The 22,053-nt window shown below is 52.5% G+C and overlaps 1 protein-coding gene across 3 annotated transcripts in view; it reads right to left on the reverse strand.

Moving 5' to 3' along the window:
• Window positions 1–22,053, reverse strand: part of PC (pyruvate carboxylase) — an 86,556-nt gene that overhangs the window by 24,077 nt on the left and 40,426 nt on the right. Inside the window, exons 4-11 of one of the 3 annotated variants that reach the window (XM_020967950.2) lie at window positions 21,524–21,867; window positions 2,995–3,118; window positions 2,654–2,838; window positions 2,393–2,558; window positions 2,152–2,297; window positions 1,825–1,942; window positions 1,390–1,541; window positions 365–483 (exon numbers count right to left, since the gene is read on the reverse strand). In XM_020967950.2, the coding sequence (XP_020823609.1) occupies window positions 365–483; window positions 1,390–1,541; window positions 1,825–1,942; window positions 2,152–2,297; window positions 2,393–2,558; window positions 2,654–2,838; window positions 2,995–3,118 (1,010 nt within the window). In that variant the 5' untranslated portion in view covers window positions 21,524–21,867. Of the gene's footprint in view, window positions 1–364; window positions 484–1,389; window positions 1,542–1,824; window positions 1,943–2,151; window positions 2,298–2,392; window positions 2,559–2,653; window positions 2,839–2,994; window positions 3,119–7,033; window positions 7,175–21,523; window positions 21,868–22,053 lie in introns of those variants that run through there. The other 2 variants (XM_020967951.2, XM_020967953.2) reach the window with 2 other exon arrangements.

Consider the following 22,053-nt stretch of genomic DNA (forward strand, 5'->3'; position numbering starts at 1 on the left):
GTATGTGGCCTAGGCAGAAGGCTGGCTGAGTTGCAGAGGGTCCAGATGCACTTGGACCCATGGCCAGAGGGCCCAGGCCTTGCCCAAAGCTGGCCTTTTGGTGTAGGAGCTGGGCTCTTCAGCACCTGCAGCTCCTGGACAGCTCCCTGACAACTCCAGCCACTGCCTTCCCTTCTGGCCAGCTGCCCTGGACTAGCTACCTGAAGGCATGGCTTTTCGAGGGGCCCACTGGACACTCTGGTCTCCAAAGCCTGCCTGTGTGGTCTTGGCTTAGTGGGGCTACACCCCAGCTCCGGGGGTGGCCCATACTACCCGTGGGGCACCTTCCTTCAGCACCTGCCTCCCTCACCCACACCAAACTCACTTGGTGATCTCCTCGGTGACCGTGTGCTCCACTTGTAGCCGAGAATTGACCTCGATGAAATAGTGTCTGCCATATTTGTCTATGAGGAACTCCACCGTGCCCGCATTCTCATAGCCCACCTGTGGGGGGAGCTGAGTGAGCAGGGGCCCAGGCAGCCAGAGGAGGGAGGAAGCCTGGCAGGATAGGAGTCCAGTGGGAGGGAGAAAAGAAGGCTGTAGGAGGGGGAGAGCTGCCTGGGAATGCGCCCCAGCTCACTGAAGGGGAGCAGGCTCGACCACTCGGGGCCTCTGAGGAAGGGGTGGCACCAGCTTTGGAGTGAGAAGAGCTGGGACCCAGCGCCCTGCGTGCCGCCGGCCTGGGGGCCCACCCCTCACTGCCTCTGAAAGATGAGGGGCCTCTTCCAGCTGTGAATCAAGGGGCCCGGGTAAAGGCCACTGGACCAGAAGGAGAGCAGGACAGAGAGCAGGAGTGAGCAGAAAATGAAGCCTAAGGAGTCTGACCGGTGGCAGAGGAAGGCGTGGCCATGGGGAGCCTTCTTAGAGGAGGCTTACTGTCTTTTTAATGCCAGGGGTTAAAGAGGAAGGCAAATTGGAGCAACTGGTGGGATTTGTGGGGGTGGGGGAGCAGGGCAGCTTCAGTGGCAGAGGAGGAAGAGGAAGAAGAGGAAGAGGAGGAGGAGGAGCAGAGGAGGAAGAGGAAGAAGAGGAGCAGGAAGAGGAAGAAGAGGAGGAGGAAGAGGAAGAAGAAGAGGAAGAGCAGAGGAGGAAGAGGAAGAAGAGGAAGAAGAGGAGGAGGAGGAAGAGGAAGAAGAAGAGGAAGAGGAGGAGGAGGAACAGCGACAGCTGAGGACTCTCTAGGCTCTCCCGGGACCTCTGCCGCCCCCAGCCCCACCACACTCCTGATGGCCCCAAAGCCAGAAGACCCAGATGTCCTTTTCCTCTCACTCCCACCTGGATGCATGGCCCTCCTCCTGGGAGCCCCTGCCCGCCCACTCTCGATTGTCCCTCTGGTCCCCAGCTCCGCACCTGCTTGGCTAATTTGACCGAATCGCTGGTCAGGCGGCCGCGGAGCTGGGGGTCCAAGTGGGTCGCCGGGGCGATCTCCACCACCTTCTGGTGCCTTCGCTGGATGGAGCAATCCCGCTCATAGAGGTGCAGAACGTTCCCAAATCGGTCCCCTGAAGGAGGCAGGGAGCCGGGCTCACTCTCCTCAGTCCCTAACTCCTCAGCAGAGCTAGTCTTCGCCCCAGGAGCCCAGGAATCCCCACCATGCCCTTGTGACCTACATTTGCCCTGAAGGCCCCAGCCCCACAGCACAGAACTCCACACCACAGGGCAAAGGATGATGCAGGGCAGGCAAGGGGGCCCAGCCTCCCACTCTGCTCCCAGTTCTCAAGTGCTGCTGCTCCGGAGCAGGCCTCACAGGGGTCAGAGGGCAGTGCCCAGGTAAAGGTCACTCACCCAGAATCTGCACTTCGATGTGACGTGGCTTTTCAATGAATTTTTCCACAAACAGTGTCCCATTCCCAAAGGCAGCCAGGGCTTCAGAATAAGCCCGGTTAAAATTCTCTTCCAGCTCCTGGATTGTGGGAGCAAGACAGAGACTGGTCCCCCTGGTTCTAGGTCACACAACCCATCCTGGTTCCCTTCCTCTAGGGTATGCTCTGCCCCTGGCATTCTGCACTTTTGAGGTCAGAGCTGTTGGGGGGCTCAGCTTGGAGGGCTCTATTAAGGGCAGGCCTTGCTCTGTCTCCCCCAATCTTCCCCAGGCCCCCAACTCTCATTTACCTCAAAGTTGTACACGACCCTCATGCCACGCCCCCCGCCCCCATAGGCAGCTTTGAAGATAATTGGGAGGCCGTAGCTGTTGGAGAATTCATGAGCCTCATGCAAGGAGGAGATGGGGTGGTCTGTGCCAGGAACCACCGGGACGCCTGTTGAGAGACAGGAGCATGGGATCTCTGCAGTGGCGAGGCTGGGGGTCCTCCTGCCACCATCCCCTTGGGCCCCGGGCCCCGACGCCGCATACCTGCGGCGATGGCGATGGCCCGCGCCTCCACTTTGTCCCCCATCTTGCGGACAACTTCCGGGCTGGGCCCAATGAACCGGATCCCTGCATCGTGGCAGGCCTGAGCAAAGTCGGAGCGCTCCGACAAGAACCCGTAGCCAGGGTGGATGGCGTCGACGTCATTCTCCTGTCCAGGAAAGGCAGCAGTTCCAAGGGCTGAACCCCAAGAGCCCCTTTGCAGAGCTCCCCACAGAGGCCCCCAGCCCCACCAGTCCCACTCACCTTGGCCACCTTGATGATGTCTGGGATGTCCAGATAGGCCTGCACCGGGGCGCGGCCACGCCCAACGAGGTAAGCCTCATCCGCCTTCTGCCGGTGCATCTGCCCGGTGTCCTGCTCAGAGTACACGGCCACAGTGCGGATGCCAAGTTCCGTGCAGGCCCGGAACACTCGAATGGCTATCTCACCTGGAAAGAACAAGAAGCAAATCCCTGGGTCCTGCTCCAGGATGGGCGGGCGCTGTGATGGATCTGGATGGAGGCTGTGGGGCGTGAAGGGGACAACGGGTTCCTGGCCAGGCCAGGCCAGCCGGGGGTTGGGGGGGCAGGCGGTTCTTTACTCACCTCGGTTGGCCACCATGACTTTCTTGATGGGCTTGTACTCGGGGTACTGGCTGCTTTGGGAGCTGTAGGCATGTCGGATGCTCAGGAGCCTTAGGCCCCCTTGGGCCAAACGGAACCTCCACATCTACAGAGAGAGAGAGGGCCTGGTGAGAGCAGCCACAGCTTGGAGACTGGTCTCTCGGTCTTTTTCAGCCTTGGTGCTGACCACCAAGGGAGGTGGTGAGAGTCCTTCTCAGCCCTCCCTCACGCCTCCAGCTTCACGTGAAAGACCAAACGTAACGTTGGGCCTCCTTCTCTACCAAACACATGATTTTGTGTCCCTGGGTGGTCTGACTGGCTGCCAGAACCAAGACATTCAACTTGGCCCCAGAACCACCTTAAAGGCAAACCCCGAGGCCGGGCCCTGCTATTCTAGGAAGGGGGTGATGAAGCTAAGAAGAGCCAGGCCGCAGCCTCCTGCCGCCTCCAGCCTGGGCTCCCTTCCCTTGGTTTCTGGCTCTGGCCAGGGTACACTCAGTGGTGGCAAAACCATCTGGTAAACGTGCCCTGGCATTCAGCCAGGCTGCTACAAGAAATGCCCACTCCACCCCCACCCCCAGCTAGCCAGAGGGGGCTGTTGGAGGGTTTAAATCCCAGCTCAGCTAGCTATCTGTTCCTCTGTGCAGGGGAAGGTGCCTGCCTGGACGCCTCCTAAGGAATCCTCTAACTTGGCGGAAGGAGCGGGGCTAGGCCTGAGGCTTTTCATTTGTAGAACTAGGGGCTCGAACTACTAGATTACAGTATTAGTGATGACAGCTAGCATTTACAGCACCATAAGGTCTGTATGTTTTTTGAGACCCTCCCTCCTTTTGGCCCCCACCACCCAGAGGAAGAGGGTCTAATAAGGAAACAGGCTCAACTAGGCTCCTGGACTTCCAAGGGTCTATGGAGCTGACGGACATCTCTTGTGTCCTCGCCACAGCAGGGCTCCCTCCCAAGGCCCCTCCTCTCCACAACCTCCCCACAAATGCCTCCTCCTCTAGAAGCCTAGCATGCTGTGTGTCTACATTCTGTTCTCCGTATCTAGAAGAGGTCTGTTCTTCCAGCTCTCCCAACCCGCCTCCGGTTCCCAAGTCAACAAGCTTTTATGAAGTCCTCCCTCATGGCCAGTGCTAACTCTGGGGACACAGAGAAAGGCAACAGGTCCTGCTGGCAAGGAGCTGACATTCCAACAGGAGAAGACAGCCCCCAAACAACTCTCCACAGACAAGCCCCCACTAGCTGGAGGTGATCTCCCAGGGAAGGCGTCCAAAGACAGGAGCCCAAGAATCACCCAGCCTCTGAGGATAAAGGGGCCTCAGAAGCCACCTGCCTCACCCCGTCCCTGCAACGTGAACCCCTGACCCTACACCCCCACATCAGGGGTCCTTCAGAGAAAGGCTTCGAGCAGGGACACAAGTCTAGGCCCCACAAACATGTAAAATAACTGCACGACCCTGGGCCTGAGGCCCACCCTTCCTTCCCTGGGGAGGCCAGCAACCCCACAGACCCAGAAGGTGCATCCAAAGGGGGCTGGGGGACGGGGCAATTGGATTCCAAGCCTCCAGCCTGTACCTGCCCCTCACAGCCCTGTGGCACCATCTGTGGTCCCACCACATTGGGGAGGGGAGCAGGTGCTCAGTTGTTTTCTGTCATGTCTGCCTCTTTGTGACCCCACTCGGGGTTTTCTTGGCAAAGAGCCTGCACTGTCTTGCCATTTTCTTCTCCAGCTCATTTTACAGAGGAGGAAACTGAGGCAAACAGGGGGAAGTGACGTGCTCAGTGACATCACTAGTGTCTGAGGTCACATTTGAACTCAGGTCTTCCCGATTCCAGGCCCAGTGGTCTATCCACAGCCACCTAGCTGCCCCTAGAAGGGGAGGAGAATTGTACTGTGTGCCCTTCCTTTAAGGGGGAGCCCAAGGAGGAAGCCGCTGAGACGTCACCCCAGAAGCTCTCAGTCTACCTCGCCCTGCTTTCCTGGGAGTCCCAGGGGCAGGTTCCGTGGGCTCCTTTCAGCCTTGGGGACAGTGAGGCTGGTGGACGCAGGCAGATGGGGCCCAGCGTTGACCCGATGGTGCTGGTGGCTATTTGTGGGGGAGGCTGAGCACATCAATAGTTGGGCCTCATTCCTCCGCCAGACACTCCTCCCCTCCTGCCTTCCCCTCCCTCCCAAATGGGACAAAGGGCACCAGGAGGTGGGGTCAGTGGAAGCTTCCAGGCCCCAGGGGTGATGGGGGAAAGATGCCTCTTAGCTCTGGGCAGAAATCACGTCAGGGTGAGTTGATAAGGTGCTGGGGAGCCCTGACCTCCTTGGTTCGTTTGTGTGTGGTGATAAGGACGCCTGCCACAATACACAGGTTCTACTCCCCCCACTGATTCATTTTGTGACCTTGGCGAAGTCATTGGTAATAAGCAGCCCAGGCCTCACCAGGTTTACCTGTACCTGCCCTGCCCAGCCCTACGTCAGCTGTGGCCAGGGTCCCAAAAGAAGTTCTGTGTTCAGCAGTCAAGCTTTTGAAACACAACAGTGTTACCGTGGCCTTTCTCACGTAAAGGCTTTTCCTTTTCTTGCTTTCTGGAGGGCAGGAGAGGAATGGACTTCAGAACAGAAAGGAAAAGAAAATTCAATTTTTAAAAAGCCCAAATGATTGCAACAGCCTCCCGGGCAGCCTGCTGGCCCACCCTGCCTGTTCTGAAGGGCAGCTTTGGGCTGGACCACAGACACAGGCAACTGAGAACCCTGGCTTTGCCCTGACCATGCCCATGGGTAAGCACAGACTGTCTCAACAGAAAGAAGCTACAGGATGTGACAGCGCCTCTAGAATGCCCTCCGTCCCTCCTCTGCTCATTAACTGTCCAGCGCTCCCTCAGACCCGTGCTGGGTTCTGTCCAGGCCCTCTGGGCTCTGGCCTCCAGCTGCCTGTCCAGAGAGCCCCCAGCCCAGCCCCTCCTCCAGGAGAGCCAGCTTTCCTCTCTGAATCTGGGCTCTGGGCCCCTCCTACAATACCTCTCTTGGTACTTTATTGCAGTAGCATTTTCCTTACCCACGGTAAACTCATGGAAGGCAGAGAGCATGACTCAGTCACCTTTTCATTCTCCCTGGCAGCACAGGCCTTAACCATAGGAATGGGTGTGGAGGAAATGTTTGCTAAATGAATGAGGGGCTCACTGAGGTCAGAAATCAGAGCGGGCGGGGGCAGTGACTGGGATCAGAGGGAGGGGAAGGCGGCAAGGTGGCCTGGGGGCCTGGACAGACGGTCAGCCCCTGAATGGAAGCTGCTGAGACAGGAACAGAACCAGGCTGCCCCTCCGGAGCCCGCGTGAGGCGCAGGGCCAAGTGTGGCATCACAAAGCTGAGCTGGATGGAGGAGCTGGGTCCGGGGCTCTCCAGCAGGGATGAGGGCGCTCCCTGGTCATCGCCTGCTCAACTACAGGCAGTACCTCAGGGACTGAGAAGCGTCTCTGCCAGCCTCCATCCACACCCTCAGGACTGATACCAAACGGCTTGACCCTGACCCACCACACACAGCCTGCGAACCCTCGGCAGGCTCATGAAGATAGAGCTGAGGGACCCTGGAGATCGCTGTCCTCCCCTCTCATTCCCACCCCCTATACACACGCACTCATACACAGCAGGAGCATGTGTGCGCACACACACACACACACACACACACACACACACACACACACACAGCAGGGCCACCCCAGCTGTCTACACTACAGCACCCCACTCGAGGCAGGTGGCATGCATCAAACATGTGCCCCCGAGCCTTGTAGCCTCCACATTTAATAATATTGTACAGAGAAAGTGCTGGAGATTAAAGGCCTAGGCCTAGCCTAGAAGAAGGCAGGTCTAACGAATAAGGTAGCAGATGACCCCCTCCCCCAACACACACACACACACACACACCACACACACACACACAACAGACACACACACACACACACACACACACACACACACCACCCAGGACACGGGCCACACCACCAGCGGGGACCAGCTGCACCATGTACTCACCCTGCCGAGGGCCAGGCAATCAGGCCAAGGCAATACAGCTGCCTCTGCCTGGAAGGCTGGGGGCTAGGGGCACGCTTGGGGCCAGGGGCACACTGCGGCTTGCCCACCAGCAGCTCCTGATCTCCCTGAGTACACTGGCCCCAGGGTTCAAAGTCTGGCTGCCTTGTAGACAACTCAGAGTCTGGGTCATGGCCAAGAGTAAAATCAGGAGAACGGGGCCGCTGGAACAACTTCCTGTCCTCATCCCTCATCCTGGAGCATCTGGAGCTGCGAGCTGGGGGCAGGTGGCAGGCCCAGATGGGGCCAAAGGCAGACCCAGAAGGCGACTGACAGGGTTTGTGAGGTGTGTCTGCTGAGGACAGCCCATGGCCTAATGGACAAAACCCAAGGAAGATTGCAGTGGGTGGGATGTAGAGGAGACAGAAGACCCCTGACCTGCTGGGGCACTGGCAGAAGCTGGGGGAGGATCAGTGGGCAGTCCTAGTGCCCATAAGGCCAGCTCCCACCTAAAAGCAGTCCCTCCAGCCTCCGGCCGGCCCCCAGCCTTTGCCTCCTGTCTTCCAGCCAGGAGCTGAGCTCCACAGGAGACGTTTAGGGAGAGCTGCCCGTGAGATTGCCTGAAAGCTCTCCTTCGCCTAGAATTTCCAGGAACAAAGCCTGAACATCTCAGCCTCCTACTCGGTCCTGTCTGCCCACTTGCAGGAAAAGCAGCCAGCCAAAAACAAAGTCCCGCACGTTTCAGAGACCAGGCAGTCCCGACTGCTTTCCCGAAGGCCCCAAGCACTAAGGATGAGTGTGATGGTCATAGTTTAAGGGAGAAAAAAAGTACTGGGAGCGAGGGGACCTGGACCTGAAAACTGGCTCCATCATTAATCTGTGTGACTTTGGACAAGTCACAAACTCTGCTCCATAAAATGGAGCTATCGTTTCCATTTGCTTCGCCAGGGGTTCTTCACCTGTTTGGTCAAGGGCCCCTTTGGTGGTCTGGGAAAACTGAGGAAGCCCTTCACCATCCATCACCCTGGACGGTGCCCTGGAATCAGAAAGCCTTCAGTCGGAATCCTGCCTCGGCCCCTTCCCGGCCACAGCCCTGTGCGCCATCTGAACCATCCACACAATGAGGATAATGACCACGGTACCTCTCACAGGATCACGGTGAGGACCGATCGAGGTCACATGTATAATACGCTAGAGTAATGCTAGTGAATATGACTTTTATTCAGAGTAATGCCAGATGTACGATACTTAGGATTACCAAGGAAACATTAGAGTTGTCAATTTTTTTTTTTTAAATTCATCTATCCCAGGTGAAGAGTACCGGCCAGCCTCCATCTAACTGGGGCCTCTCCTGCCTGCCTAGCCTGACTCCTGTTACACCCTGACAAGCTCCACAGCTGTCTATCTTCCACTGAGCCGTCACACGCGGCTTCTTACAACAATTCTGGCCAAAACAAACACAAACAGATAAAGGCAGATCTAAATAAATGGAGAATTACTAATTGCTCAGGGGTACACTAAGCCAATATCAAATCTGACAGTTCTACCGAAAGTCATTTACTTATTCAGTGCCATAGCAATCAAACCATCAAATGATTACTTTATAGAACTAGAAAAAAATAATAACAAAATTGATCTGGAGAGAGAGGGCCTAGCAGTACCAGATCTCGAACCATACTACAAAGCCATAATCATCAAAACATTCTGGGTAAGAAATGGAGAGGCTGATCAGTGGAACTGATCAGGAATACAACATACCATGACAAACGAGATCGATAACTCACATCTGATAAACCCAAAGGGGCAAGGACTCACTATGGCAAAAACTGCTGGGAAAACTGGAAAGTAGTCTGGTAGAACCTAGGTACAGAGTGACAGCTCATACCGTATAACAAGATAAGCTCCAAGTGAGTACATGATTTAGGCACGAATGGGTGCTATCAAAAGCAAATTAGAAGAACACGGAGGAAACTGTCTAGAGACAGAGAAGAGTTCATGACCCAAAAGAGAGATATGGGTTCGCAAAGAGTTAAGATGAGCAATTTTTATTACTTAAAATCAAAAAGCTTTTGGAGAGCAATTGGGAACTATGCCCAAAGGGCTATAAAATGTGCCTACCCTTTGACCCAGCAATAGCACTTCTAGGGCTGTATCCCAAAGAGATCATACAAGTGGGAAAAGGACCCACATGTACCAAAATATTTACAGCAGCTCTATTTGTGGTGGCCAAGGATTGGAAATTGAGAGGATGCCCATCAACTGGCTGAACACATTGTGGTACATGAATGTAATGGAATACTATGGTGCTATAAGAAATGATGAACAGGGGGACTTCAGAAAAACCTGGAAAGACTTGTATGGACTGATGCTGAGTGAAGCGAGCAGAGCCAGGAGTACACAGTAACAGCAACGTTGTGCGATGACCAACTTTGATAGACTTAGCTGTTCTCAGTAACGCAAGGATCTAAGACAATTCAAAGGGATTCATGATGGAAAATACTATCCACATCCAGAGAAAGAACTATGGAGTCTGAATGCAGATCAAAGCAGACCATTTTCTCTTTTTTTCTCTTTCTTGTGGTTTTTCCCTTTTGTTCTGATTCTTCTTTCATAATACGACTAATGTGGAAATATGTTTAATACGATTGTACATGTATAGCCTTTATCAGATTGCATGCTGTCTTGGGGAGGGGAGTGGGGCAGGAGGGAGAAAAAAATTTGGAACTCAAAATCTTGTAAAAGTGAATGTTAAAAACTATCTTTGTATGTAATTGGAAAAAAAACACTATTAAGTGAGAAAAAAACAAAAACAAATTTAAAAGTTTTTGCGCAAACAAAACCAATTCAGCTAAAATGAGAAGAGGTGAAGGCGAATGGGGGAAATCTTTACTGCAAGTTTCTCTGATAAAAGTCTCATTTCTCAGATACATAGGGAATTGATTAGAATTTATAAGTCATCTCCCAATTGATATAAAAAAGAAACTCTAAGGAATTAATAATTAGAGAAATGATTATTAAAACAACTCTGAGGTGCCACCTCAAGGTGGTGCCCCACCATCAGACTGGTACAGCCATTAGACTAGCAAAACTGACAAAAAAAAGAAAAATGATAAATGCTGGAGGGGCTGTAGGAAAACATGCACTGTTGGTAAAACTGTAAAGTAATCTGGAACTTTGTCCCCAAAACTGTGCATACCCTTTGATCCAGGGATACCACTACAAGGTCTATGACCCAATGAGATAAAAGAAAGAGGAAAAAAAACCTATAGGGTCAAAAATATTTATAGTAGCTTGTTTTGTATTTGCAAAGAACTGGAAAATGAGAGGGTGCCCTTCAACTGGGGCATGGTTGAGCAAGTATATGAAAGCAACAGAATGACATTATGCTGCAAGAAATAAAGGGGATGGTTTTAGAGAAACTTGGGAAGACTTGTATGAACTGATACAAAGTGAAAAATGTTGGGTTTTGTCTTTAAAACCATGTTTTAAGTAGCTACATGAGGTATAGATCTGAATTTAATATTGCATTAGTCTTTTCAGTCATCCTCTACATTCTGTATTTTCTACTACAATAATAATGTAAATGAAGGTCTTCCACAATGAAGAGGTCATTTTATCCCTGGGTTTTCTGTAGTTTATAAGACATGATTTGGTTAAAAACAATTTGTTACAGAAATTCTGTTTGCAAATTAAACTGTACAAGTATCCAAAAAGTTTTTTAAAAAGAAAATGTGATTTATATGATAACAATAATCTTGTAAATACCAACAATTTTGAAAGACTTAGAAACTCTAATCAACCCCAGGATCATAATTCCAGGGGACTCCTGATGACACATGCTCCCCGCCCACCTCCAGACAGAGCTGACAGAAACAGGGTGCAGACGTGAGCCAGAGTGGGTCTTTGGACACGGCTCAAGCTGGATGTGTTTTGTTTGCCTATGCATGTTTACAATGGGTTTTGTTTTCTTTTCTTGCTTCCTCAAGCTGGGGGGAGATGAGTGGATAGAAGGGACAGAGATAACACAGACCTGAAAATAAAATGAAATTGAATTAAGAGGAAAAAACTGGTTCTGATCAAGCCATTTTCCTTCTCGAAGATCTTTCAGGGATTTCCAGTCAAAACGGCAGCCTGACCACTAGAGTAAGAGATTCTTATATCCAAAGACATCAGTTAAAATTCTAAGGGCAACAGGAAAGGGAAGAACCAACCAAGTGGAGGGCAGCCTCCAAACTGGACCAGAGACAGTTCAGGGACACATGTGGCCTCAAGGCAGCAGAAGCAGAGGGCTTCCCCAAGAAAGCCCCAGGGCTTGGGGCTCAGGAGCCCTGTTCAGACTGGAGGCTCTGAGGTGCCTAATCCTCTGCCCTGAGATGCCACAGGGGCCTGAAGATCCAATTTTCTGAGTGAGGTGAGAGGGCCGAACCTCAGGAAGTGGAAGGTCACAGTGAAGGGTACCAGGAGAGACCAGGCAGGGTCAACCACCCCACCCAAAAGCACAGCAGGTGTCAAAGCCTGGCCCTGCCTCAAACTTGAAGTTTAAGTATTAAAGCTGTAAATCAAAGAAAACATCGACTACAGATGGAGAGATCCTCAAAAGAAGAAACAAGTAACTGCAATATCTGCAAACGGAGATTCAAAGTAAAAAAAAAAAATTATTTTCCATAAGAACAACATGAATACCTAGACGAGATGAAGCAGGGGATAAATTCGTGAAATAAAAGTTCCAGAGCACTTTTTTTTTTAAAGGCAATTAGGGTTCAGTGACTTGCCCAGGGTCACACAGCTAGCCAGAGCTCTTTTTGATATCCTGGGCCCCTTGGGGGCCCTTCTCAGAAAAAAAGGTTTTCAATACATAAAACAGATAGGATTACAAAGGAAACCAAGCATACCAAAATACAATTATCAAAACACTGAAAACAAAAAAAACAACAAGTTCACAGAACCCAGATATCTTTAAGAAGTGCTGCTCTAGATGAAATAATTGGAAGGAGAATCAACAGCTCAGAAGAGAAGTGGTAAACCTGACCCAAGAAAAGGACACCTTTGAAACTGACCAAACAGCGATCAACGACTCTTCAGGACAGCAAGAAGAGTCTAACAGAATCAAGAGACTGAAAACTTAGGGGAAAAAATCTAAGATCTCTCATATCGAAAGCAACCAACCTGGAAAGAAGATCAAGGAGAACTCATTTAAGAATCATTGAACTCCCTGAAAACCATGCATGTTTAAAAGCCTGGACATTATATTTCAGGAATCTTGAAATGAAAACTGCCCCGATCTATGAGAAGCAGAGGGCAAAAAAAAGAGGGTAAAAGGAATATACTTGTGTAGAAAGGTGGAAGAAAGGGATGGAGCCTGGTATTTCTGACAATTAGGGTGTATGAGAGGGACATCAAAACATGGAGGAAGGGGTGGCGGCATGGGCATCTGATGAAGCTCACTCATTTTTAATGGACAAGGAAAGCGCAAAGATTGAACATATACATACATACATATATATACATACATACATATATATATATATATATATATGTACACACACACACACACACACACAGAGTTTGCTATAGAAATATACCAAAATAAACAAGAAAACAAGCAGAAATAGGGAAGAGGTGGTTAAGAGGGAAGATAATGTTGGGTGGGCATAGTCAGTCAGTCGACTACATTTATTAAGCACCTACTAGATTCAAAGAGGAAAAAAAGACCCAGAATCTCAGTGGGGTAGGGAGGGCTTAGATCACCTTTTAGACAATAAGGGAACGGCCAAAACAAACTGCAGCACGGGAATGTGGCAGAACATTATTACACACGAAAGACACCATCGCAGGGAATCCAGGCTAACACGGACCAGAAGACTTGGAACCAGCGACGAGTAGTCTCAGAAGACTTGAGGAGTCTGAACGATGCAGCGAGCGGCCCATCAGCAGAGGACCAATGAAGAACCGCACCTGCTTCGGGTCAGAGGGGACGGACAGCAGGCATCAGGCCAGAACCACAGGGGCCATCCGTTTGCTGGCTTATGTTTATGTGTTTCGAGGGTTTCTTTCTTTCTTTCTTTCGAGGGCCAACGAAACGTTTTCAAATGTCCAGAAAAGAGCAGAAATGCGTTCAGAAGGAAGCTCAGAGAAGCACCATAGCTTTGAAAGTAAGAAAAGCGAACATGTCATTTCCAATCCATCCACTTTCCACAGTCTCCGTTGTGTTCCAAGCAGACTCACTGCTCCCCTCCAGGACCCTCCGGCCCCTGCCCTGGCGCCCAGGCAGGGGACTCCCCATGCCCTGTCTCTCCTCCCCTTGGCCTTTCGGAGCCCCTCACTGTCATCTGGCCCTCACTAGTCACCTAGCTCAGGTGGCACGTATGCACGTCCCCTTCTCCTGTTGACGGGCTCTTTCTCTTTTGAAATGACTCGATTTCCTCTTCCTGAAGTGTGTTCTCCAGGTAGAGCATAAGCTACCGAATGCAGGTTGGGCTGAGCCTAGCTCCAGGACTGCAGCTGTCAAATGTGATAAAGGGTGGGAAGGCCTCTTGTATAAAGGAGGAGACAGTATGATGAGCTATTATATGACTCTGATTCCTGTCAGATGGGAAAGGGCTGGAGGGACCGCTCAGAGCACTTCTTAAACCTCTCAAGTGGGTCTGGTCCCACCTAAAGCCATCCCCAAAGACCCCTGCACGCCTGAGGGAAGGCAGAGAGAGGGGAGGCTCTTCTCCACAGACTCCCCAGTACCTGGGCTCACTCAGGACAGCCACTGGGAAGAGGGAGACACTTTGTATAAGGCTTTCACAGACAATATCTCACAAGAGCCGCAGGAGAAAGAAAGATGCTAGTGCTCCGTTTTACAGATGACCTAACTGAGACCCAAGGCTTGGGAACTTGCCCAAGGTCACACAGAGAGCTGGTGGCAGGGCAGGACCAGACCTCTCATTCCTGGGGGAGACCCAAGCCTTCCTGGCCCCAAAAAGAATCTGGAGGATGTAAGGAGACCCTCTCAGGAATCCGGGGAGCCGCCGTACTGGGTGACTCCCCTACAGGTCAGGCCGAGCTGCATCAAAGCAAACTGTCTGCCTGAGCTCCTCATGTTCTGCATAAAAACAGAAGCATGGAGACAGAACTACTCCAGAAAACAGCACACCCTTCTGCCCATGATGCCTCCATCTGCCCAGCATTTCCAAGCCAGAGCAGAGTAGTCTGGTTGGGGTACCAGTGCCAAACTCCGAAGGAGCCCCCGGGAGGGCTCCCAAGCTGAGAACCTGCCAAAGGCTGTGTGCGCCCCTGTCACCGGGCTCCTGCAGCGGTCACCGTGGAAGGATGTTCTTCTGCTGGGCTCTGCCCGGGGAGAAGAAGACATGCTCACAAGCCCAGGTAAAGCTCAGCAACAATCTCTGCTTGGATGCCCTGCAGGACCAGCCACATTTCCCTGCTGGGGCCAAGGAGACAGCGAGGCACTTGCTTAAGGGAGAAAAAAAACAACCACCAGCCCCGACACTGCCTTCCCCCAACTGTCCTCTAGAGAGCTCACACGCTGGGGTGACAAGCATCCATGCTACCCCCTCCTCATTTCAGGCCTTGTCTGAGAGGGGAGAGAGAAGAGGAAAACGAGGCTGCATCAACTCCGACTCCGGAGCAGGGTGTGACTGCCCTGTCTGGTTTTTGCTCGGCTCCCATCTACCAGGACCCCACAGAGCAGTCCTTCCCTGTGGGCCTCCTTCCTCTCCCTCCTCCCCTGGGGAGCCCCTGAAGAGTGAGGCAGGGCAGGGTTTGGACAGATCTGGCTTTGGACAGCTTTCAAATTAGACCAAAAATGGTGCTGTCCCAGCGCGCAACAGCAGCGCAGTCCAAGCAGCACCAGAGACTCCCTCCCCTGCACTGCCCCCCAAATTACACCTGCTGAACCTCTACCCACGGCTGACCTGAATCCCACCGTGGTTACATGGGCCCGGTCCAGCCTAGATCCACTCTCAGGACTGTGCCTCACCTACGAGGAGGGGCTGTAGAAATAAGGGCTTTACCCTCCAAGATCTCTGCTTCTTTTTTCATCCTAAGTGCTTCCTGGCCTTGCAGGACCATAGCCCCAGAGCTGGAAGGAACCTCAAAGGCCATTCTGTCCATACCCTCATGCGAGGGGAGGGGGAGGGACAGGTGCTTGGCTCTCGGCTGCATCACATCACTTTCTCCTTACAAGGGGGGCTGCTGCTAGAAATTGAAAGTCCAAATCCAGCATCAGAGGTGGCCAGACAGGAAGCGGAGCTCCGAAAGCGCAGAGGTGAGGGCAGCGATCTGGGGCCTGGACCCTCACCCCAAGACGTCCACAGGGGAGCTGACAAGGGGGAGGCCTGTGGGGAGTGACCCGGGTGGCCTCCCCTCACGTGGCCTAAGAGAGCACTGGCAAATTACAAATAGAGATGGGCTTCTGGAAGGGGCTCCAAGTTTAACTGAGGCAGACCCCAAATCTAACGTAGGAGCCAGGCCCGCACCTCAAGGGCAGGAGACACCAAGGAAAGGAAGACACTCCTTGTCTTCCTTGGGAAGGCTTACCCATAGTCCCACCAAATGACTGAGATGACACAACGCACAATATACAAAGAGAGCGGGGTGAGGGAAAAGGGAACACAGGCCCACCAGAAAGCGGGGCTCATAGCAGAGAAAGGCACAGTCACGGGGACAAGGAAGCAGCCGGAAAAGGAGGAAAGGAGCCAGCCCTAAAGCCTGGTGGATGTGAACCCCTGGCTGGCTCTAGCTCAGGGCTCCCCAAAACAGCTAGCAAAGCCTGGCCTCCCCCCAGGCCTCTACTGTAGGGTGCAGGTGTGCTCACCCCCTCCCCCAAACTCCTCCTAAACTGACTACTTCTTGTGCTACCAAGAATCAACAGTGAATGCCCACACCCTGGCTGTGGCTCCATTACAGGGGCCCCTAGGACTGGCTGTGTTATCCCTGCCACCGCCCAGGGGGCATGCAGACGGAGTCACCTTGACCTGGGGTGAGCCTGAGGAAAAGGAAGCATGGACCCCAGCTCAGCCCGGGCCTCCGCAGAGCAGGGGGGATTTCAGGGCCAACACTGCCACCAAGTGCACACAGGAAGCAATGGCGGCACTCACCTGCCTGGGCATTTGTAGCTGAAAAAGACGAAGTTCCACCCCTCGTTGAACAGACGGGGAAACTGAGACCCAGGGTCGTTGTTTGCCCGCGACCTCCATCCTTGGCAGCTCTCTTGGTGAAACTTCAAACTTCCGCCTGTCTCTAGGGCCTCTAGGCTCCCCCCACCCCAGGCCATACAATGCCAGAGGCCGGCCAGCTGGTTTGGGGGCCCCTACCTCCCCTCTAAGCCTTCTTGTCTCCAGGCTCCATCTCCTTTAACCAATCTTTCTATCCAGCTTGGCCGCCTGACAGCAGGGAAAAGCCAAGGGCGCTCAAGAGCGGTCAGTCTGGAGCCTCGGAGATGGCGGGATGGACATCAGGAAGCGTGTCGTGGGTATCATGGGTACCGCCCTGCTTGCCTTCTCAATGGTGAGGGGGAGGGAGGAAGAGAATTTGGAACTCAAAATAAAAATTAAAAAGACACGTCAGAGGTGAAGGATGAGCTGGAGAGAAGGGAGGCTGGGAGAAGTCTCAGGCAGCAGAGGAGGGATGGACAGACAGACAGACAGAACGAGTGAAGGAGACAGGAGATGGGATCAGGAGCACACACAGGGGTTTGGCCTTGGTGAGAAGGGCCTCCTCGTTATCAGAATCTAAAGATAGATTCCAACATCTTAAGATGAAGAGGGAAAAAGAGGGGGCTGCCAGCACGTGGCCTCAGCTGCAAGGCAGAGGAAGAGCGTGGCTGCCGACTCACCATGGAGGGAGTCAGAGAGCCAGGCAGCTCGGCTGTCCCCTCCCTGCTTGCTGCCAGCATGCTGGGGTGACCCTCTGCCCAGTACTTTATGGGGGGGGTCCATCCATGCATGGGCCGGACCAAAGGGTCTCCAAGGACCCTCCAGTTCTCAGAGTCGATGCTTTTAATTCTCCTCCAACAGCTGCTGGAGCTAAGGGACGGGCCTGCCTTGAATCCAAGGCTAAAGGGGCAGCTGAGCTCGGCACTACGTAACTCAGCTCCAGGACGCTTCCGTGGCACTCTCTATTGGGTGAGGAGCCAAAGTCAGTCCAGTGGCCGGAGGGCTTGTGTCTCTGCCCTGCGGGCCCACAGAACCCTCACCCTCCACAGTGCCAGTAGATGCCAGGGGCAGCAAAGAGGCACAGGGCCCTCAAATCCAGCCTCAGACACTTCCTAGCTGTTAACCCTGTTTGCCTCAGTTCCTCATCTACCAAATGAGCTGGAAAAGGAAACGGCAAACTCCTCCAGGATCTTTGCTAAGAAAACCCCAAAGGCGTCATGGACAGTCAGACACAACTGAAAAATGACTGAAAAAGGCTCTTAGCCTCTCAAGGACTAACAGTCTGCAAACCCTGGACAGCCCAGGGAAGGGGACGATGCCCAGTGGCCAGGTGGGGACTCAGGACACTGTGGTCTACTCCAGCCTCGGTCTTCTGATACAGCAAGCTCCAAGGCATCTCCCCTTTTGATAGCTGGGAAGAACCCCACTTTGAGACTGCTGACCGCGCTCCAACATGCAGGGATCTCAGCTCAAACTCGTGCCCCCAGAGGAGGGGCAGAAAGAGCAAAGTTTACTCCACCTGCAGTGGGCTGTCAGAGAGGGCACTGAGGGACCGGGCAGGTTAAGACTGCACCAAAGAGGACTGAAGTTAATTGTTAAGTAAAATGTCTAGCCAGACAGATGAGCAGGGGAAGGAGGCAGTGCAGCGTCCAAAGGGGCTAGCTTCCTTTGGACCCCTAGGTGGAAGCAAAGGGTCCAATTGTGAGGTCACCTCCCAGGCCACGTCCCTGGGACACCTCGGGGTGAATCCAAGTCAACTGGCTCGAGCTGCACACAGTCAGCAACTAAGAATTACTGTTGTAAATAGTATTTCTTTGTGTGAAATCACACCATCAATTTTTTCACAAAAGAGACTTATTTGGGAAGTAGAGGGAGATTACAAAAAGAAAGGGCTACCTGCAGAGTGAAAGACAAATTCTCTTAGCACTAGGAATGTAACTGACAAGAACAGGGCAGAGAGGAGGGCGCTTGGGTCTCCCAGTCCAGACAAGCCCATGGAGATGCTAGGCCGGCTCACCCACGAGAGGCCTGCAAGGCCCTGCCCTTGCAAAGCTGGCGGCAGGAGCCACTAGGAACCAAGCCGAAAGAAGCGCTCTCTTCTCCGACCGCTGGTCTGCGTTGCAGTGACTCCCCCAAGGAAGGCTGGCTGACCCTTTCTCTGGACTACTGTGGTTTGAATTTGGAGACTGCAAACAGAGCTTGAAGGTGGGTCAGAACTACGAGCACTTTGGAAGGAGATCGCCTGGCCTGGCTCCCCTCGTCCATTTTACAGATGAGAAAACGCAGGCCCAAATTCCAGTCAGTTTCATTACCCCTTAAGTCAACCAGAGCTTATTAAGCACTTAAAATGAATGGGGCACTGTGGTGAGATAGAAATACAAGCAAAAGAAAGCCCATTCCTGCCCTCAGGGAGCTAACATTGTAATGCCCATATGGGGGTATCAACAGCAGAGCCCAGAGAATGGGCCCTCCTCAAAATGGAGGAACTCACCACTGGGAGAAGGGGCCAGGCCACAGGGTTGGAAGAAGGCAGCTGGAGTGTGCCCAGTGAGAAACCTTATTTTCTCATTTAGCCTAGTCTTTGAAGTGAATTTCTGACCAGGACTAGTGTCAGAAGGTGTGACTTGCTATGAAAGCCGAGATGTCTTCCCAGTGTTAACAAGCATTTAATACATGGATGAGAATTGGAGAAAGGCATTCCTTGGGCTGAGCATCCTTGAGGCAAACTATGCTAGGACAACTGTCCAGGCCACAGACTGTGGACAGAACCTCTGGGCATGGCAGGCCAGGGAGCCGCTGGGTGGGGCCTTATGTCCCAGGCTTCTGGGCGAGATCAGAAGTGCTCTGCACTCTGGCTACTATATATTTAATTCTTCCCAGAAGGAGGGGTGTGGCTCTCCCCTCACAGGAGGCCAGGCCGCCAGTGCTATTCCCCCAGAAACCAACATCCCAAACATAGAAGTAAATTCTTAACTTTGCTCAGTGGGGAAAACTTTGTTCTCTGGATAAACTGTTTCCCTAAATACAGAGTATGTGAGAAGAGCCCAGGGCATGAATTCAGTGGTGAAGAGCCTGCAGGAGCCTGGGGAGAACCAGGCCACAAGGCAGCCTCCTGGGTCCCACTGTCCTCCTGTCCTCACCTTCAATGTGTCCAGCAGAACCTTTTCCCAAATTAGGCCTGGGAATCTTCTCTCTCAAGGCCTGTCCCACCAAATAACTCCAGCTACTTGAGAATCAGCCTGGGGTCTAACTTTTTAAGGAATCAGCAAGTGGGAAATGGTCCCCAAGGCAGTCCCCCCAAGCCCACAGACAAGGATCACTCAAAGAACAGGAAAAAGCTTTTGATGTACAAAAATTAGAGAATTAATTCTAGAGAATTAGGTGCAACCAGATCAATAAAGTTATGTTTTATTTTATTTTATTTTAGGCAATTGGGGTTAAGTGACTTGCCCAGGGTCACACAGCTATTAAGTGTCAAGTGTTTGGTTTGAGGCCAGATTTGAACTCAGGCCCTCCTGACTTCAGGGCCGGTGCTCTATCTACTGCACCACCTAGCTGTCCCCTAATAAAGTTATTATTAAGGGATATTCCCTGAGGGCAAAGAAGTCACTTCCTTTCTTCTAAGAGAAATTCTACCTGTCAAAAGTGATTCTTCTGTTCCAGCCTCTTCCCCTACCAAGCCTTTCAGAGGCTGCCACCTGACCCTTTCTCCCTAGCACTTACAATCCCAACCACCTTCTAAAAGCCAAATGCCTCAGTCCAATCTAAGTGTCAGGTTACTTGATGCCTAGGGAGGGCACAGAGGGTCCTTTGCCAACAAGAAATCCACAGTCAGATGGGGGACAGACAGAAGACCAAGGGAAATGGAAAAGCCTAGAGAATGTGCATGTCGGGTGAAACAGTCTGAGCACGAGGTCCAGGGGGTAAGAGAGCTACTGGAGATGGGGGATGGAGTCAGAAAGGCCCGGGCTCAGGTGAATGTGACTGGAAGGATAGGTGGGAAACCCATTCGGGGGGGGGATTACAATTCATGGAGCTGCAGATGTCATGTGTGGGGGCTATACCCCCAAAATAACAATGCTTGGAGTCTGGGCATCTGAGCCAGATAACAGAGGCAGAAAAAGGACACAAAGTAGGAATTGACAGTATTAGGAAGCCCTTCCCTTCATGCTGTCTGTTCAGGACTGGGAAGCCGCTCCTCGTGCTCTGCCACTCCCTGCGTGACCCTGGGAAGTTGCTTTTCCCTGGGCCTCAGTTTCCTTACCTGTAAAATGAAAGGGAGACCACTGAATGGATGACTTCGGAAGTCCTTCCTAGTTCTAAATCCCATGCCTTTGACAAACGACAGGGACAGGCATCATGGAAGACTCACATAAGCATAGGCCCTGCCTTCGGGGAGGTTATAACCTTGCTGGACAGAAAAAGGTGCATGAAACAAGCCTCCAGCAACACCACCCCATTTGTGTGTCCTGCCCCAGGGCTCCAGTGCTCCTGTCCTGGGCCCCACCAGTTCTCCTAGGAAAGGCAGGTTTATCTGGAGATGGAGACAAAGAGAAAGCTTTTTAAAAGCCCTTATCAGCTTCTTCTTCCCCAGAGTGAGCGCTTGCTTTCTTTCCTTCCCCCTCAAGGTCAGGGTGGTGGGGACAATTCAGACAGCTCACCTGGTTTCCCACCTGCCAGTGTGCCACTATCTCTGGTGAAGGGAGCTAGGCTTGGGGACTGACCAGCCCTAATTAGCTGTGTAACTTCTGTACCATCTGTGATTCTACAAGTAAAACCATTCTCCTTTCAGGAAGGCCTTTCACAGGCTTTCCTCGGCTCCCTACCCTGGATTGGCAGGGTAACCAGACAAAGAGTCACTATTATAAGCCATATTAGGGTCAGGGGCCACTGGCTGCCTGATATGGCTACAACATGGCCACCTGGCCTGAAGAGCACATACAGAGCTCTGTATAAGAGCAGCTCACTTCCCAGGAGAGCAAACGTCTTCCCCACTGCCAGCGTGCCCTCTTCAGCAGTTCTACGAAGGCTTTAAACTCCCACTCCAAGAAGAGTCACACAGAAGTCTGGGGACCCCCCACTTCCTAAGCTTCCTCTTGTCACCACTAACCTGGCTTCTCCTGGTACTCTGAGCCCTGGATTTCACAACAGATCATCCTCAGCTGGGATAGAAAGCACTCCGTAAATGCTAACTAGAATTATTACAGTCATTAAACCTCCTTGGCACCTAGCTCTGCCTGCCCCAGATCTCCTAATAAATCAGTTCATCTGCCCCACACACGCTCACTCTCCCAGGAGCTGCGGCCAATTCGACACTTCCTTGCCCTCTCACCTCCAAAGATCCTGGCAGACGGCCAACCTCCAAGAGGGCGAGGGGGGCAGCGGCAAACAGCAGGTCTCTCTAAGGCATACCAATGCCCATTCAAGCCGTGCCAGCCGGGTGCCGATGCACCTGTGAAGCCCGGTCACTCACCAGGGCAGGCAGGAAGCGTCTTCAGAGATGCCTCAGAGTGCCTAGGGCTGGCTTCCCGGGAGCTTCTCTCTGTTTCTAACTTGCCTCCCTCAGGTTCAGCCCCTTTCAATGATTTCCCAGCCGCTGGAAGGCCTCCCCTAGTCTCCGATTTAGGGAGGAGAAAGTTGCTGCCCATAAATCCAATCTCAGGCCGAGGGTCAAGCCTTGAGCAAAGTCAGTTTAAGAGAGGAAATAAAAAAAAAACCAGGTCAGGGGTGAGAGCAAGCTGGCAGAAGGGTATTCCACAGTCACAGCCTAAAAGTCCTTCCCCTGGAAGATCACTGACTCTCCAACCAGAACAAGGGGCTGCCAAGGAAGCAGGGCCAGGAAGGGGGGTTGGGCAGGGCAGC

The sequence above is a fragment of the Phascolarctos cinereus genome, unplaced genomic scaffold (assembly GCF_003287225.1).
Source record: "Phascolarctos cinereus isolate Bilbo 61053 unplaced genomic scaffold, phaCin_HiC Scaffold_9;HRSCAF=440, whole genome shotgun sequence".
Classification (NCBI taxonomy): domain Eukaryota; kingdom Metazoa; phylum Chordata; class Mammalia; order Diprotodontia; family Phascolarctidae; genus Phascolarctos; species Phascolarctos cinereus.